This window comes from Polypterus senegalus, chromosome 1 (genome assembly GCF_016835505.1).
Source record: "Polypterus senegalus isolate Bchr_013 chromosome 1, ASM1683550v1, whole genome shotgun sequence".
Lineage (NCBI taxonomy): Eukaryota > Metazoa > Chordata > Cladistia > Polypteriformes > Polypteridae > Polypterus > Polypterus senegalus.
The window spans coordinates 81,538,485-81,557,215 of NC_053154.1; the positions used below are offsets into that span (position 1 = coordinate 81,538,485).

Below are 18,731 nucleotides of genomic sequence, written 5' to 3' on the forward strand. Positions count from 1 at the left end.
TATTTAAGATTTAAGTATTTTTAAATGGCATGCTATGTTAAGGAAAGTTACATTTTAGATTTTTCGTAGTGATTTTTTCCCTCCTATCTCTACCAACATCTCCGTACACCATCCTTTACCCACTTATCTCTGCAAGATATTTAAAGGGGCTCTGTTGCATGCCCCAGGAAGTGATTAGGTCTTTATGGCCCCAGCGTGGCTTTTTCCGTCTGCTTTCTACCAAGTGATCAATCGATTTGTGCTGCTGCAGGCCTTAATGTAAAAACAGATGGACATGCTCCCTTGAGCCTGTCACTGTGGTCTGCAAACTGCTTTTAACATTCTTCTTGGTAGAATGCCTAGGGCTGTCCAGAAAAGAAAGAAGCCCATGCCATTCTGTCTGCACCTGTTAAGATGAGCTAAAAATGGCTGCTTTTTAACAAGGTACATTTGACTGCAGAACTTAACATATTTAATTTTTTGTTACAGTATATGGGCTGTGTAGAAGTGCTTCAGTCTATGAGAGCATTGGACTTTAACACCCGCACACAAGTCACCAGGTGAGTAAACCTCCCGGCTCGTAGGTGGTAGTGCCAATCCTTGTTTTAATATAATATAACACGATTACTTGTTTCCAGCTACTTTTTAAAATGTATTTATTATTATTTACTGGATGCTTTATGTACGAAGTAACTTACAAATTATAGATGCTTGAATGCAAATGTGAGACTTCGACTCAAGTACTAAACTGCAGATGGTGTGCTGTAAGTTTCACAAGTCCTAGTTGACAAGCTGCTTAGAAAGTGAAATCTTGTAACAAAACAATGTATTTAATATCTGAGTATTTCTGATACATCCAGTACAAGACATTGCATCACTAGTTTAGTAAACCATGACTTCAACAATGTTTTAAATGTTGCTGGTAAATCCAAAACAATATGATAATTTAGAGTACTACTTCAACAGGCAATTAAAGGTGTGGTAGCAGCTAAATTAAACAGCCAGTTATGTATTAGGACGTTATTCCTAATCAAGTCTATATGAGTCTTTAGTTTACCTAATTGGACTTTACTTTCCTTACTGTTTTGGTAACTCAACTTGGTGTCAGTAGTTATATTGTCAATGTGAAAACTTTTTAGCCATTTTGGGGTTCAAGGATAAACTGTGGCAAGCACAAGCTATTTTAATGATGACATCATTTTACATTTTCCAGTTTGATAAAGACTTGACTCTTATAGTGAAACGTGTGTCTGATAAATATTTCATGAAGGGTCCACAGTTACCTTTTATTTTATACAGCACATTTTTGACTGATCAACATCACCATTAAGTTTACTTTTGTTTGGCTTGTATCCAAATATTTTAATATTTCTGTGATTGTATATATACAGTAAAACCTCGATTATCTGCTGGGGTCGGGATCGAGGCTGTGATGGATAAGAGAAAAGATGGATAACAGAGCAACTACTTTAAAAATGATATACAGTAGATTAGTTTAGCAAACAGTCATGTTTGTTTACAAAACAAAACTATTAACAAAATACAATATAGTATTAAAAAAAATTAATCAATCCATATGATATTGTAGTGACCACCATAATAAGCAAATATAACTCGGAGGTACTGGAGTTTTCTACATTTTACTTGGAGTCTTCATTCTGTTATAAATGGTTCCCTGTCTTATACTCCATGGGTTATGGAGCACACCTCCAGAACAATAAAAGAAAGCTTTCCCTACCAGTCAGTTTATCTCATACCACTGAAATTCTGTTTTTTTTCTATCTGCTTATTGTCTCTGGACTCTCTACTCAAACTTTCCCTTCATTGCACCTTCCTTTTTCTCCCATCTTCTTCTGTCACTCATCTCTTAAGGGGCGTATCCATCACTTTACAGCACAGTAACCCATTGTGTTTACACACAGCTCATTGCCAGCTGCCTGCACATAACAAAACATAATAACAGAATTTTAAAAGAAAATTACAGCGAAGAAGAACATTAACATTAATACAGAATTACATTATCAGTAGTGGTTTCCATTTTCAACATGTTTTTCAGTTTTGTCAGCATCATGCTTTATTTACATCGTTCACTGTTATTCGTAATCTGTAAATTGAAGCAATACTTGAAGTACTTTTGTTGTTTCGTAAATGTTTAATAATTTTTTCATTTGTGACAATTCCAACACCACACATTACGATTATTGGCCTTAACAGTGTATAGTACAGGGTGGGCCAAATTTAATTATGCAATTTTCATTACGCTATAACTTATTAAGTTTATTACTCCGAGCCTGTATCCAGCTGAATGGAGGACAAGTGGGACATTACATGGAAATTCAGTGAATGAATTCAATGTAAGTCCATTTTCGTTTATTACAAGATATTTCAAACAATTCTTTTGTCTTGTATTGTTTTCCTGCATTGCATTAAAAGTTGCATAATTAAATCTGGACCACCCTATAGATTGATTATAACAAACACTATTAAAACTGAAAGTACGTAACTGACACTATGATTTCAAAATGCAGCATGACATATATTATTTTTGCCCTGATGGTTAATTGAGTGACGGATAATCAAGGTTTTACTGTGTATATGTGTGTGTGTGTATGTATATGTATATGTGTATATATATATATATATATATATATATATATATATATATATAATATAATATAATATAATATAAAATGATTTACAACATTCAGCCAAAATTTGAACCAAATATATGGTTCAAATTTTGGCTGAATGTTGTAAATCATTTTATTCTATCTTTAAAGGCATTGCATATTTTTAGCATCAGTAGAGCATTATTTAATAATTAACGTGAAAAATGTTTAGTGGTTAACAAATTGAAAAATTTGCTTAGAAAGCTATGAAGAACAGATGTGCATGTAAAAAAGGGAAGTTGAAGAGGAAGAGAGCTCTTTACTGTTTTTATTCTACTCCTTTACTCTATTAATAGCCACAACATTTTTTCTTTCCAAGCCCTTGCTACACTTTCATCTACCATGCTAAAGTCAGTATCCCTATTATAGCTCATTGTGGTTATTGCAAAAAGAAATTCTAGGGTAGGGTGTTTGACAGCCAACATTGTGCCAAGAGAGCATGTCGACAGCATGATCCACCCTGCTTTGAAGCTTGTCTTGTAGATCGTCCACAGTTTTGAAGATGGTTTTAATTGCATTCAATGGGATTTAAATATTGTTTTTTGAAAAAAAAATTTTTTTTGGGGCCAAGTGGTCTTTGTCCTATATTTGAAATAATAGGCAGGAGTTATTAGGAGTTTCATAATTCCTAATATATCTGAAACATCATTGTCAGATCTCAGTAAATTGCTTTCTTTGGGAAATTATTCAAAAATATTTCAAATGAAGATGTTAGTTTAAAAAAAAAAACATAGTCAAGCAAATCTTGATAATTAAATTCATCAAGTACCTTAGTGCCATCTTTTATTGCAAAACACATTTTGTAGTGTATCTTGAAGGCTTCTTTATCAGCAATGTATTGAGAATGATGCCTAGTACTTCTCATGCACTGGAATGTTGAGAATAAATTTGGTTTTACATAAACAAAAAAGCAACCGAGATGACCTTTTAAAGTTTCCCCTCTCACATGCTTTGCGTATTCTGATTTCATTCTTATTTCTTCAGTATTTAATGTGTGGAAAAGTGAAGTTCCTTGAATACACATCCCTTTATGATTTTTTTTTTCAAAGTGTTAAATCTTTTCAAGAAACAGATTCTAACACTTGCTTGACAAGTCCGTTAACGTTTTAGCAGTCAAGTGCCACTAAGCTTGATCATTCAGTGTGCAAGTCTGGAATTTTGCTGCTTCTCATTGAGTGACCTGAATTGTAGTTTGTCAAAATTAAATCATAATATTGTCCTGAAAGAAAGATAATAGAAGAGATGCTTTGCTGTTGTTCGTAACAGGTCAGGTCAGGGAACATGCATTTCACCCACTACATGATGCCCAGTTCGCAACCCTCCAGGCAGACATGCGGTCCAGTCCCTCTCCATGGAAATGACCATCTATCTGCCACAGCCAGGTATTACGTGGGCATCCCTTGGTATGGTCAAGCTGCTTGGGTCCTCAACAATGAGAGGAGAGTGGGGAGTTGCGTCACATAGCCATAGTGCCATAACTATCGTCCTTTCACATTTCAGGTAATGTGCCTCATTTGGAACTCCGTGAGCAACTGCTTGTTTGACACAAAGTCAGACCAGTGGTAACCAAGGATTCTCTGAAGAGACACAGTACCAAAGGAGTCCAGTCTGTGTCTCAGGTCACTGGATAAGCGTCCATGTCTCACAACCATATAGCAAAACAGGAAGCAGCAGGACTCTAAAGGTCTCGACCTTTGTCCTATTGCAAAGATATTGGGAGCACCACACACCCCTTTCCAACGACCTCATGACCCCATGCTCTTCCAATCTGTCTACTGACTTCATAGGAACAGTCACCAGAGACATGAATGTCGCTTCTGATTTAAGTAAACCTCTCTTCAAGGTCACTGTTCTCTCCGCAGACAGACACACTTCTGATGGCTGTGCTAAAGTGATCATTAAAGGCCTGAATCTTGGTTTTTTTTCCAGGACACTTGCAAGCCCATACACTTAGACTCCTCTTTCAGTCTCTCGAGAGCCCCAATCAGAGCTGATCACTGACTCCGTGAAGATCACAGCATAGTCTGCAAGGTCAAGATCAGTGAATTATTCTTCACCATCAGATGTTCCACAGCCACTGGACCCCACAACTCTGCTGAACACCCTGTCCATGCAAGCACTGAACAGAGTGGGAGCAAGAATACACTGCTGACGAACCCCAGAATCAACTGGGAAAAATGCAGAGGTTCTGCCTCCACTGTGCACAGCACTCACATCACCAGTGTACAGGCTGGCCATGCTATCCATCAACCACCAGCCTGAGAAGTTCATCCCGGGATACCACAGATCCCTGCAACCTTCCCTACCCAAAGCTCGTTCATCACCTGTTCAGTGCGATTCACAGCTAATTGGAGGATCAACCTGAAGACACGGCTGGCTGTGAGGATTGTGGTGGTCTCCCCATGAGTCTGGTGACTGTGGTGAAAGTGGCTCCATCGTAACTCTTTTAGGGCGGATGTCGACTTTTGTCGACAGGAGGGGTTGAGGGCACATGTCGACAAAAGTCGACATCCAGGGGTAGAGGGCAACAATCAGCTGTTAATGGGGACAAAACTCACTGTTACGTCACAGGCATTCCTCTCTGCTTGAAGGACTGTTAGACTCATTGACTCGGCATCTAATCCTAGCGTGTGCGTGAGTCGCGAAATGCAAACAGATGTAAATAAAGGCAAGATGGCATCAACATCTCATGAGGGAGCGAAGCGAGTGCAGAAAAGAAAATACTCAGCAGACGATGTTTTGCTCATTATCGCTGAGTCAGACTCTGATTTTTCAGAATCTGACTTTGTTGACAGTGATCAGGAGATCGAGCAAGAGAGTGAGGAACTGGCATCAGCTGATCGGACACCAGCCGATGCCACCCCAGCTGAGTGTATTCACACAGCTGATGCACCTACGGCAAGGTTTGTGTGGGATGAATACCCAGACATTGATCCATGGGAGCCAAACTGGCTACCAGACTTCACAAGACAGCATGGCTTGCTGTTGGACACGACAGATTACCAGCCGCTGGACTACTTTAAGCTGTTCTATCCTGAGGCTGCTTTTTAGCTACTGTCAGATGAGACAAACAGGTATGCAGAGCAACTTTTTTGAATCGCGGGCTGTGCTTACACCGCATTCTCGTTTTTCAAAGTGGAAACCCACAACAAAAGATGAGATGAAGGGCTTTGTGGCATTACAAATAGAGATGGGACTAGACTGGTGATATAACTTCAGGGAGCATTGGACCAAATGTACTTTGTCCCCTGATGGCTTTGGACAGGTTATGCCGTGTGATAGGTACGTGCTGCTGCAAAGTTTTATTCATTCCTGTGATAACCAGAAGCAAATCCCAAGGGGTGAGCCAGGCTATAAACCTATGTATAAATTTCAGCCCCTGCTTGACATTGTGGAACAAACATATAAACATTTTTATCAGCCTGGCCGTGATTTGTCTGTGGATGAATCTATGATAAAATACAAGGGCCGCCTTTTTTTCCACCAATATATGTCAGACAAACCCACAAAGTATGACATAAAGGATTTTGTACTGGCAGAAGCAAACACTGTTTTCTGCCTGAAAGTAATTACATATACAGGAAAGTATTTCTTTCAAAAAGGGAACTGTCCCTTGACAAGTCGGATTGTGCTGGACCTCCTTCAGGGCTATGAACATTTGGATCATGTTGTGTACATGGACAAATTTTATACATCACCAGAATTGTTCATGGAGCTACAGAGCAGGAGAATTGTAGCTTGTGGCACAGTGAGGGTGAAAAGGAGACACATGCCTTCACAGTTGAAGCCAGACAGGCTAAAGATGAAAAGAGGTGACGATATGGTTTTCATGAGGGCAGAAAACTTGGTGGCACTGGCATGGCACAATGTTAAACGGGTGACTTATCTCTGTACAGTACACATTAACAATATATGTGAGAAAGTGTAGCAACAGACATTTGAAAAGGAGGCACCAGTACAACACATATTGTAAGTAGTGCAGTGTGGCAATGCATGCAATTGGCTTTGAGCAATATCATACTTTGCAGGACTTTGCTGTGTAACGTATGTGATATGTATGTGAAATAATATAGTATGCAGGCTAATACAACATGCAAGACAGTAACATTTGTCAAAAAATAAATATTTTTTGTTGATTTGATATGTTAAACCATTGCTTTGTGTTCTTTTTTTTTAAAAAAGTTAGTTTTTGGAAAAATATTCAGACCTGGGAGAAAAGAAACAAAAAAAATTAGCCCTAAATAGTTAATTGAGGGCGGCATGGTGGCACAGTGGGTAGCGCTGCTGCCTTGCAGTTAGGGGACCCGGGTTCGCTTCCCAGGTCCTCACTGCGTGGAGTTTGCATGTTCTCCCCATGTCTGCATGGATTTCCTCCCACAGTCTGTAGACAAGTACAGTGGCTTGCAAAAGTATTCGGCCTCCTTGAACTTTTCCACATTTTGTCACAGTACAGCCACAAACATGAATCAATTTTATTGGAATTCCACGTGAAAGACCAATACAAAGTGGTGTACACGTGAGAAGTGGAACAAAATCATGCATGATTCCAAACAATTTTTACAAATAACTGAAAAGTTCAAGGGGGCCGAATACTTTTGCAAGCCACTGTAGGTTAGGTTCAATGACGATTCTAAATTGTCCCTAGTGTGTGTTTGGTGTGTGTGTGTGTGCGCCCTGCGGTGGGCTGGCACCCTGCTCGGGGTTTGTTTCCTGCCTTGCGCCCTGTGTTGGCTGGAATTGACTCCAGCAGACCACCATGACCCTGTAGTTAGGATATAGTGGGTTGGATAGTGGATGGATAGTTAATTGAATTTGCAAACAGTCGGGGGCTGCAGATCGCTGGCTCGTTGGACTTCGTACTGCAATACTGGTGGTGTGGTGTATGAGATCGATCACATCCTTGTGGGCAGATGCTGGAGGCTCCTACAGAATTGCAGTGTCTTCAGAAGTGCCCAGTTTGTGACTGCAGATTTGTTGTTGATACTCTGAAGTTCCAGCTTATGTTCAGTAGGTTACCACCTTCTAGAAGAATGAAGCCGGACCTGGCCAGACTCCAAGATCAGGCTGTTTCTAATGAGTTTGCACGCAGTTTGTGTGAGGAACTTGCAGACATGGGTGAGACTACTGATCCGAATGTGATGTGGGAGACCTTCCATGACAAGACCCTAAAGGTTGCTGAGAGTTGTGTTGGTGTTGCCGGTATTCCCCGAAGGAGATATTTCATTTTGCTGGGTACAATGGATATCATCGAGAGGAGTCACGGTGCACGGCTTTATGGCAATCCCTTGAACTGAGAGGGACCACTACAAGGGATCTGAGGGCAGATATGGAGGCGTTTGTTAGAGCAATCGGTGAGCAAGTGACACACCATTTATGGTCTAGTGAACTACGTCCTGATTACAGAGGAATCAAAGCATTATGCACATTCAAATCTGTTCCTTGAAGAGTCAAATTCAGGGTGGGTGATGGAATGGTCCTAACGGATGTTACTGCAATTGTGACCCACTGGGATGGCTACTTTGAATAGTTTTATTCCTCCGGCTAGGATGTTGGAGATCTCTTGTTTGTAACATGATTTTTTTTCCTTGAAGTCACTTTTTTTGGTTAAGTCTGTGGAGCCTTTTAGTTGATGAGCATGATATGGTATTTTTTTATTCATAGAGCTTTTCTGTCACTTTTTCCATTGGCAATTTATTTCACTATTCAAATATTTTGGATTGAATGTCAGTCTCACTCTCTGGCTCTTTAAAGATAGAAGCACAAAACATAGATATAACAGTCACCTGTAGAATCCTTTACCTACAGTACAGGCCAAAAGTTTGGGCACACCTCCTCATTCAATGTGTATATACACATATATATATATATATATATATATATATATACACATACACACACATATATATATATATATACAGTATATATATATATATACTGTATACATACATATACAGTATATATATATATATATACAGTATATATATACATATATATATATATATATATATGTGTATGTATATATATATATATATATATATATATATATATATGTATATATATATATATATATGTATATATATATATATATATATATATATATGTATATATATATATATGTATGTATATATATATATGTATATATATATATATATATATATGTATATATATATATATATATATATATATATATATGTATATATATATATATATATATATATATATATATATATATATATATATATATATATATATATATATATATATATATATATATATATATATATATATATATATATATATATATATATATATATATATATATGTATATATATATATATATATATATATATATATATATATATATATATATATATATATATATATATATATATATATATATATATATATATGTATTATATATGTATGTATGTAAGACCAGAGAATTTTGTTTCTCATGGTCCTGAGAGTCCTTCAGGTGCCTTTTGGCAAACTCCAGGCGGGCTGTAATGTGCCTTTTACTAAGGAGTGGCTTCCATCTGGCCACTCTACCATACAGGCCTGACTGGTGGATTGCTGCAGAGATGGTTGTCCTTCTAGAAGGTTCTCCTCTATCCACAGAGGACCTCTGGAGCTCTGACACAGTGACCATCGGGTTCTTGGTTACCTCCCTGACTAAGGCCCTTCTCCCCTAATCGCTCAGTTTAGATGGCCAGCCAGCTCTAGGAAGAGTCCTGGTGGTTTCAAACTTCTTCCTCTTACGGATGATGGAGGCCACTGTGCTCATTGGGACCTTTAAAACAGTAGAAAGTTTTCTGTAACCTTCCCCAGATTTGTGCCTTGAGACAATCCTGTCCCGGAGGTCTACAGACAATTCCTTTGACTTTATGCTTGGTTTGTGCTCTGATATGAACTGTCAACTGTGGGGCCTTATATAGACAGGTGTGTTCCTTTCCAAATCCTGTCCAATCAACTGAATTTACCACAGGTGGACTTCAATTAAGCTGCAGAAACATCTCAAGGATGATCAGGGGAAATAGGATGCACCTAAGCTCAATTCTGAGATAATATTCTGTGAATACTTATGTACTTGTGCTTTCTCAATTTTTTAATTTTTATTAAAATTGAAAAAATTTCAAGTAAACATTTTTCACGTTGTCATTATGGGGTGTTGTGTGTAGAATTCTGAGGAAAAAATGAATTTAATCCGTTTTGGAATAAGGCTGTGACGTAACAAAATGTGGAAAAAGTGATGTGCTGTGAATACTTTCCGGATGCACTGTAAGTTCTGAAAAAGACAGAAATGTTCTTTTTATCTGTCCAGGATTTGCCTGTTTTGTTGCACTTTTGCATTTTAGCTGTGTCAGAAATATCATACCCATATCATATCAACCTTTCATTTTCACCACAGGTTAAACTTTTTTATTCATCACTCTTTAAATACACTATTTCATTGTATGGCAATTTGTTGTATATAAGAAAAAAATATTTTTTACTCTTTTGTGTCTAAGGTAAGTAACTCAATACAGGGCAGCACACGCAGCAAGTCCAACTGACAACGGCTTTATTTCTGACGTGTACTTCAATATATATAAGAAAAGTCTTATGCAATCTAATTAACATTGGATAGATGTGTTACCTTTCTAGGGATTTGTTTTACAGCTAGATCTGGTATACAACTAGAATGAACAAGCCTTTTATTGCCAAAATAAAAATCCCTTTTGAAACAGGCAAAGAAAAGAAGTTCTACCTTATCCTTCATATTTTAATTATGAGATATTTTGTATGTTATAATTTGATACAATTTAAGAAAAATTAGATGTCTTTACTCTCAAATTTTTTTTTCCATAATAATGTGCTCCAAAATTACCACCCGCCCTATATGTTTAGACAGATAGGTACATATAGACTTTAATTACACAAAAAGGTGTTATACTTCCAGATCTCTTATATTATTCAGCCAGCAGTCTGTTTTTTGTCTTAAGCTGCTCAACAGTACTGACTCATAATGGGAAGACCTAATTTCTGCATGTTTTATTACAACTGTGTCAGCAGTATAGGATGTTTAACCTAAATCGGCATGTTTGCTTTTTGGCAATCTCAAGGCATTAGCAAAATTTAGAATTATGTAACCATTTTAAATCATAAATGCATTTTCTGAAAAGCTCTAATAATATCTGCAACAGTTTTGCCGGCAAAACATGGACTTTTCAGGTGCAAAAAAAGCTTCAGTTAAATGCAGAAGAGTGCACTGGCTTCAAAGTAGGGGTTTGTGGTTTAGCAGGTGGGCTGCAAAAGAAGCTGAAAGCTACTGGTCTTTGCAGGGCTTACAGAATTTGAAAGTAAAGTAAATGTTAACCAAAAAAAACAAATATATTGTTACTTGAGCCATTGGGATATTTTTACAAGGTAATTTTTATTGTAATTTTAAGCAATTCTTAAAATATAGGTATTTATTTATGAGATTGACTGCCTGGAGCCATAGTAAAAATATTTATTGGCACCATGAAAGAGAGTTATGTTTTGGCAGGAACTGGCATATTGTAAATTGACAATGCAAAGTTACAGTGTCATCATTAATACATCAAATGAAGGCAGAGTCTGGCATTTGGGGAAACAATATACTTCATTAAGTCTCTCCTGGACTCGCAACATTAACATTATTCTAAGTATTAACCTAGTGTTATTAAAGTGAGCTTGGTTAATTAATTCAGACTAAATAATATATGACTGTGTGCTTTCAGGCATTTGTGTAGTTTGGTTTTAATTTTTACTTTAAGCTTGAATATTAATCAAAGCTTTTTTACAAGTTACGCTTTCGTTTTCTGAGAGGTACTCATTCACAGTATTGTTACTGTTAAAAAAGGCTTAGTGATTTGGCCGAAAATATTACTACACTCTATTTTCCCACTCAATTATTATTGTATGCATTTCCTAATGTTCAATTTTAAGGTTGAGTGATACTTTCAACCCTGAAATAAGCATACTGTTTATTATTATGGTGTAATATTCAATATATAGAATATACAAAAATGATCTGATATTAGAATTGAATACTATAACAGCAACATTTATTTCTGAAACACATCTTCCTACAAATGATTTAACTCAAAGTGCTTTGCAAGGTGTCCGAGAAAAACAAATTAAAATTAGATAAAAAAAATAATGTGTAAATAGTATACAAAAATAAATAATGAACACTTACATTATTTAGATAAATACATAAGAGAAACACAGTTCTTAGATATAGAATACTAGTGAGTATAAATAAATGTGGGTGATTGAACATACAGTTGTGCTTGAAAGTTTGTGAACCCTTTAGAATTTTCTATATTTCTGCATAAATATTACCTAAAACATCATCAGATTTTCACTGAAGTCCTAAAAGTAGATAAAGAGAAACCAGTTAAACAAATTAGACAAAAATATTATACTTGGTCATTTATTTATTAAGAAAAATGATTGAATATTACATACTGTATTTGTGAGTGGCAAAAGTATGTGAGCCTTTGCTTTCAGTATCTGGTTTGACCCCCCTTTGCAGCAATAACTATAACTAAACATTTCTGGTAACTTTTGATCATTCCTTCACACCGGCTTGTAGGAATTTTAGCCCATTTCTCTGTACAGAACGGCTTCAACTCTGGGACGTTGGTGGGTTTCCTCACATTAACTGCTCGCTTCATGTCCTTCCACAATATTTCGATTGGATTAAGGTCAGGACTTTGACTTGGCCATTCCAAAACATTAACTTTATTCTTCTTTAACCATTCTGTGGTAGAACGACTTATGTGCTTAGGGTCGTTGTCTTGCTGCATGATCCACTTTCTCTTGAGTTTCAGTTCATGGACAGATGTCCTGACATTTTCCTTTAGAATTCTCTGATATAATTCAGAATTCATTGTTCCGTCAATAAAGGCAAGCCATCTTGGCTCAGATGCAGCAAAACAGGCCCAAACCATGATACTACCACCACCATGTTTCACAGATGGGATAAGGTTCTTATGCTGGAATGCAGTGTTTTCCTTTCTCCAAACATAACGCTTTTCATTTAAATCAAAAAGTTCTATTTTGGTCTCATCCGTCCACAAAACATTCTTCCAATAGCCTTCTGGTTTGTCCATCTGATTTTTAGCAAACTGCAGATGAGCAGCAATGGTTTTTTTGGAGAGCAGTGGCTTTCTCCTTGCAACACTGCCATGCACACCATTGTTGTTCAGTGTTCTCCTGATGGTGGACTCATAAACATTAGCCAATGTGCGAGAGGCCTTCAGTTGTTAAGAAGTTACCCTGGGGTCCTATGTGACCTCGCCGACTATTACACGCCTTGCTCTTGGAGTGATCTTTGTTGTTAGACCACTCCTGGGGAGGGTAACAATGGTCTTGAATCTCCTCCATTTGTACACAATCTGTCTGACTGTGGATTGGTGGAGTCCAAACTCTTTAGAGATGGTTTTGTAACCTTTTCCAGCCTGATGAGCATCAACAACTCTTTTTCTGATGTTCTCAGAAATCTCCTTTGTTCGTGCCATGATACACTTCCACAAACATGTATTGTGAAGAGCAGACTTTGATAGATCCCCGTTCTTTAAATAACACAGGGTGCCCACTCACACCTGATTGTCATCCCATTGATTGAAAACACCTGACTCGAATTTCACCTTCAACCTAACTGCTAATCCTAGAGGTTCACATGCTTTTGCCACTCATAAATATGTAATATTCGATCATTTTCCTTGATAAATGACCACGTATAATATTTTTGTCTCATTTGTTTAACTGGTTTCTCTTTATCTACTTTTAGGAATTGAGTGAAAATCTGATGATGTTTTAGGTCATATTTATGCAGAAATATAGAAAATTCTATAGGGTTCACAAACTTTAAAGCACAACTGTAAATATGTGGCATATTTCACAGACTTCAAGGCACCAACTTTAACACTGTCTCATCAGTCAACTAAAAGAAGAATAAAAATAGAATAGTCTAAATTAAGTGTAAACCATGAAATATGTTAATCATATTAGCATCATGTAGCTAAGAACATGGTTATTTTTCATTTAGACATTTTTAGCATAAAATACTAGTCTGTGCACTGTTTCAGGTTTTAGGGATTTTCGGTGACCTAAACATATTTTTGCTACCTGTTTCAAAAAATACTCAGAGAAAGTCAGTGGTAGGGGTACATAGGTAGCACTTGGCCAGATGATTAACTCAGTGTGGAAGAGAGCATTTTCTGTTTTCTGTTTCAGGAAATGGGCAGAAGACACTGCTTGCTGTTAGTGTCTCCTAAACTGAGGAAAAATGTGAGCATTGGTATGTGACTAGAATTGCAACAGACAGTAACCCTCAGATCACTTGCAAAAGAAAATAACATTATGAAAAGAACAAAATGCACCAACTAATATCAAAATAAATCCTTTTTGTAGACTCTTTTGTCTCAACATTGTACAATTTTCAGAATTTACACTGTTGTAATTATGACTTAGTTATGTTAAGAAAGATATTTTAACAGTCACATCTTTTTTCTTTAGTTTGTCTCATTTAAATTGACTTAACACCAAACCAAGTGACCTGCTATGATTATGATGTCTTTTTAATGTTTTCCTAAGCTTACGTATTTTTTTTTCCTGAGGTTTTGTTTATTGCTGATATAAGGTTCACTTTCATTTAGTTTTTTTTTTCTTTGTCTTTCAGCTTGTTCTTTTCTTTTGCTGTTTTTTCAGTAGTTAAATGGTATCATTTTCTTTTCCTGTGGGTATTGCCATTTTGTTCTTGCTAAGTGCAACAATTCTTTGCCAGGCTCTCATAGACAGGAAGATGCAATATTGTTATATCATTGGGGCAAAGGCATTTAAACTCGCTGTCACTGATTTTTGACTTGAGGCATACTGTTTTTTCTCAGAATTTGACACGACTTCTTGGGTGCATTTTAAATATGGATTTTCGCTAATGTTTTGCCTTTGACAATGAAATTTTGTTTGAAGTTTTGATTTTGTCCATGCATGAGGACAAAATCCATGAATAGGATTTTCTGTTCATTTTATGGTCCACTTTCCTTTCTGTCTGGTCAATTTTTCACATTTACAAAACACCATACATTAAGTTCCCTTCACATCACATGTGTGTTTCTGAAGTTTGTTGGAAGAAGAAATCCTTCCAGTGTATCCTTGATATTCTACATTGTTTCCACTCTCTGTTCCATTTCTCATAAAGCAGTAGAAGTACCTGCCTTTTGCTTACCTCAGATGAATTTTGCTTATTTATAAAAGTTTTTCTTTGCTCTGAGTCTCTGTTGGATTACTAAACTTCTCACCCCTCGGATTTTAACCACATGAACATCATGGAGAAGTCTCATTGCTTCCACTTTTGCCTGCAATTTTGTTCTTTTGATAAGGTGTGCAAGTGATATAAGTGATACAGTGCCATGAAAGCATGTTTTCCAATTCCTTAGTTTCCAGTATTATTGCAGATTTTTGATGTCCTTCAGGTCTTCCACAAAATCTAATTATTACATAAGTGACACATTTTTATATACCTTTGCCATTTATTGAATGAAAAAAGTTATCTAACACCAACTAGCATAGTGTGAAAAATGACTTGCCTCCTTTCACTTATTAATTGGGTGTATCACGTTTAGGTGCAGTGATTGTAAACAAATGCTTCTTATAATTCAGCATTACTCTTTTAAACATCTTTTGAGGAAAATTAGCCCATTTTTTCCTTGCAAAGCTGCTTTAATTCACAAACGTTAGTAATTTTTCAAGCTTATTTCAGCTGCTGCCGAAACATCTCTGTTTAGTTTAGGTCTGGATTTTGACTTAGCCAGTATGAAGCTTAAATTTGCATTTTTTCCAGCAAATCTGTTTTGGAGTTACTGCTGTGTTTTAGAATTTTGTCATTCTGCATTACTCTACTAAAAGTCATCTTGTTCTTGTAGACAGATGAATAGACATTCCTAAGAATTATCTGATAAACTACAGAATTCAGGACTTCTTCAGTTTTAGAATGTAGTTCAGGTTCTGAGGCTGCATATAATTTTCACACTACTACTGTCATGTTTGACTATTGGTATGATGACCATACTGTGGAATGCTGTATTTACACTATACCAAAAATAATGGGGTGTGTATGTCATCCAGAAAGTTCAACTTGTCTCATATCTTAATAAAACAGGCTTGAGGTCATGTAGGTGCTTCCTGGCAAAGGAGAGATAAGAATTTATGTTCTTTTTAGAAGTTGTTTTTGCTTTGCTACTCTCCAGTGGAAATGTTTGTCCATTAACTTTTTGATTATAGAGTATTAAATGTTGGCCTTTGGTGAGGCAGGGTTGCACTTCTGTGGGAACTTTTAGGGTCCTTTGAAACTTAATGCATGGTTTTACAATGTATCTCTTAAGCATATGGTATTATATGGTATGTGTGAGAATTTTATACAGTAACTTGGATCAATCATCAAGCACACAGAGCATTACAATTGCTGAAAAAGACCTACTAGTATGCCCAAGTCTTAATCTCTGATCCACATTTCCTTATCTGCAAACAAGATCTCATTGTAATTAAAATAATTTAGCTTATAGAGAGGTTTTTATGTTGAGAGAATGGCCTAATGATATGTATGTTGGAAATATTAGCTATTAAGACTTAACATATTACGTTCTGATATGTAAACTATCTCTTCCTATGTTGTAATAATTATGCCTTTATAGCTTATTTATAAATGTTGAAACATTTGTATATTTAAAAAGGGGATGTGAACCAGACATTTTATCAGGTTGTTTCTTTGGCAACCATTGAAGTTATAGATTTTCTAAAATTTTCTAAAATGTAATTAGACTGTATTATAAGATTGTTATGTCAAACCTTCTAGCTTTTTGTATCTGGTAGGGTTATATAAGGCATTTAACTGAAATGAGAAATACATTAGACAAATTTAGTTCTGTTGGAAATAGAATAAATATGTCTTTTTACTTTTTGAACAGAAATCTCTTAGTGACTGTACACAATGATACAGAATGATTGTTGATCAGTGTGAATGTTTGTACTTTAGAGCAAAGGTGAGATGTTACCTCACAGCCTATATGCAGCAATCAATATATTGTGCTTTGTTTTTGCCTAATGAACCCAGGAAGAACTGCCCACTCTTAATGGTTTCCTCTGTTAAAGATCATGCTCTTAACATTCTCAGAATACTTTTTCTGTGTGGTTGAGTAAGTTTTGTGGTATGGAAGGGATGATGATCATTAGCTCACTTTGCTTAGCCAAATGAAGTTTAACAATCTTGACTTTTTACAGATTTTTAATATATAGTATATGTGTGGTTCCTTAAAAGTGGTGTTGTATATTTGGCAGTGGTTCAACCAATTAAATGTAATTGTATGTATTTGAGGCTTATGGCCAGCATATAATACATAAGAGAGAGCCATTTTTATCAAATAAGCCTATAATAAAGATCCTTGCTTACCTCAGTAAGAGAGAAACAGCAAATTGTAAAGATGTCCAGGTAAACTGTGGATTAAGATTCATAGCATAATCTTTTTTTGCAGTTCATTTCAGATTAAATGTCACTGATAAAATTTAGCTTTATGTGGAGAAATGAAAGGTAAGTTTTAAAATCATTAAAATAACATCTAGATGTTGTACCTTAAGCATGGTAGTTACATAGTGTAGATTGGTTTAATGTGTTTCTGTGAAAGGTGGAAGTACTAAAATTAAAGCCTATATTAATAGTAAACTTGAGATGGTACTTGACATGGTGAATAAAAAAATAATGCTGTCACAATCATAAATGTAGTTGGAAGTATAGTAGCAGGGTTGTGGATTTTGACTTCAAGACTCCAAGGCAGAGCTACAACAGTTGATACTGGGTCATTGTGCAGCATTGAGTTAGCCACTTAAACTGGCATTATACCATTTCAAACAAAGGATGTCCCTAACTTGATATTGAATATTCCAGTATTGATTTTACTTTTTAAGCAGTGAAACTCAACTGTAAATGGCAATTCTTTTCTTGTTCATTTGTGATAACGGACTTGCTTTTGTAACCATAAGCAAGTCACTTAACCTTCCAGGAATTCAGATGTAGACAATTGAGCACAATTAAAAAAAACAGGTAATATGTGTTTACTTAGTACAAAAATCTGTATGGGGAAAAAGCCAAATGAGAAAAACAGTAGAATTGGAGCTTGGACTTTTCAAGGCATATGCAATGGACTGCTGTTTTTATTTTTAGAAATGACTCCTGCCTTGTATCTGTTGATGTCACAATTGCCTTTGACCCTGAACTGGCCTGAAATTTTTGAAAACGGATTAATGACTGGAATTTCATGACACTAGCATTAATTGTCTGTTGTGCTTGTGCTTGAAGTGGTGGATAAGCCACAAAAGAGGATAATATTATAAAGAACTTTTGGCACACTGACAAAATCATTCATGGATAAAAAGCATTTCAAGAAAAGTGTTTGGTGAAAGACATGTGCAAGAAATATGTCAGTAGAAATTTCACATATATAGCAAATATGCATTTAAAATTCAGTTTTGTTTTGCTTTGATTTTCCTTTTTTCTTTTTTTAATTATTTTGAACTAAATGGCTGTATCTTTTATGCTATTATTATATGGCTGATTGAGTAGTCGTGCTATTGTAGTGTTTTGGTTTTCAAAAATTAAATGTTTAAACAAATTGAGGGAAACAATATCATACAATTAATATATTTGCTTAAATGTAAAACATATGCAGTAATGAACACTTTAAAATGACATGCCATTAATCCAGAAGTGAGTCAAAATTTGAGTGAACAGATCTGAAAATGATCATACATTGTTATTGTTAAAAACAGAACTGGGTTCAAGGTAAGTGTTTTAAATATAAAAGGATAATTATTTTTTCTTCGGCTCATTTATGAAGTTGCTCACATTTGTTTTCTACATTTTCCTGAAATTATTTGCAAGTTATAATTATATTTTGTACTTCTAAATTTTAGAGAGGCAATAGCAGTTGTCTGTGAAGCAGTGCCTGGTGCCAAAGGAGCTATGAGAAGAAGAAAGGTAATTAACAATGGCAAATCTGTTTGTTTGCTTCATTTCACTTG

The 18,731-nt window shown here is 35.8% G+C and overlaps 1 protein-coding gene across 4 annotated transcripts in view; it reads left to right on the plus strand.

The window, feature by feature from the left end:
• The window catches only part of shc1 (SHC (Src homology 2 domain containing) transforming protein 1), a 118,597-nt gene that overhangs the window by 63,933 nt on the left and 35,933 nt on the right, over positions 1-18,731 (plus strand). For all 4 annotated transcript variants that reach the window (XM_039752138.1, XM_039752147.1, XM_039752132.1 and 1 more), the window contains 2 exons: positions 469-539; positions 18,624-18,687. In XM_039752138.1, coding sequence (XP_039608072.1) covers positions 469-539; positions 18,624-18,687 — 135 coding nt within the window. The remainder of the gene's footprint in view (positions 1-468; positions 540-18,623; positions 18,688-18,731) is intronic.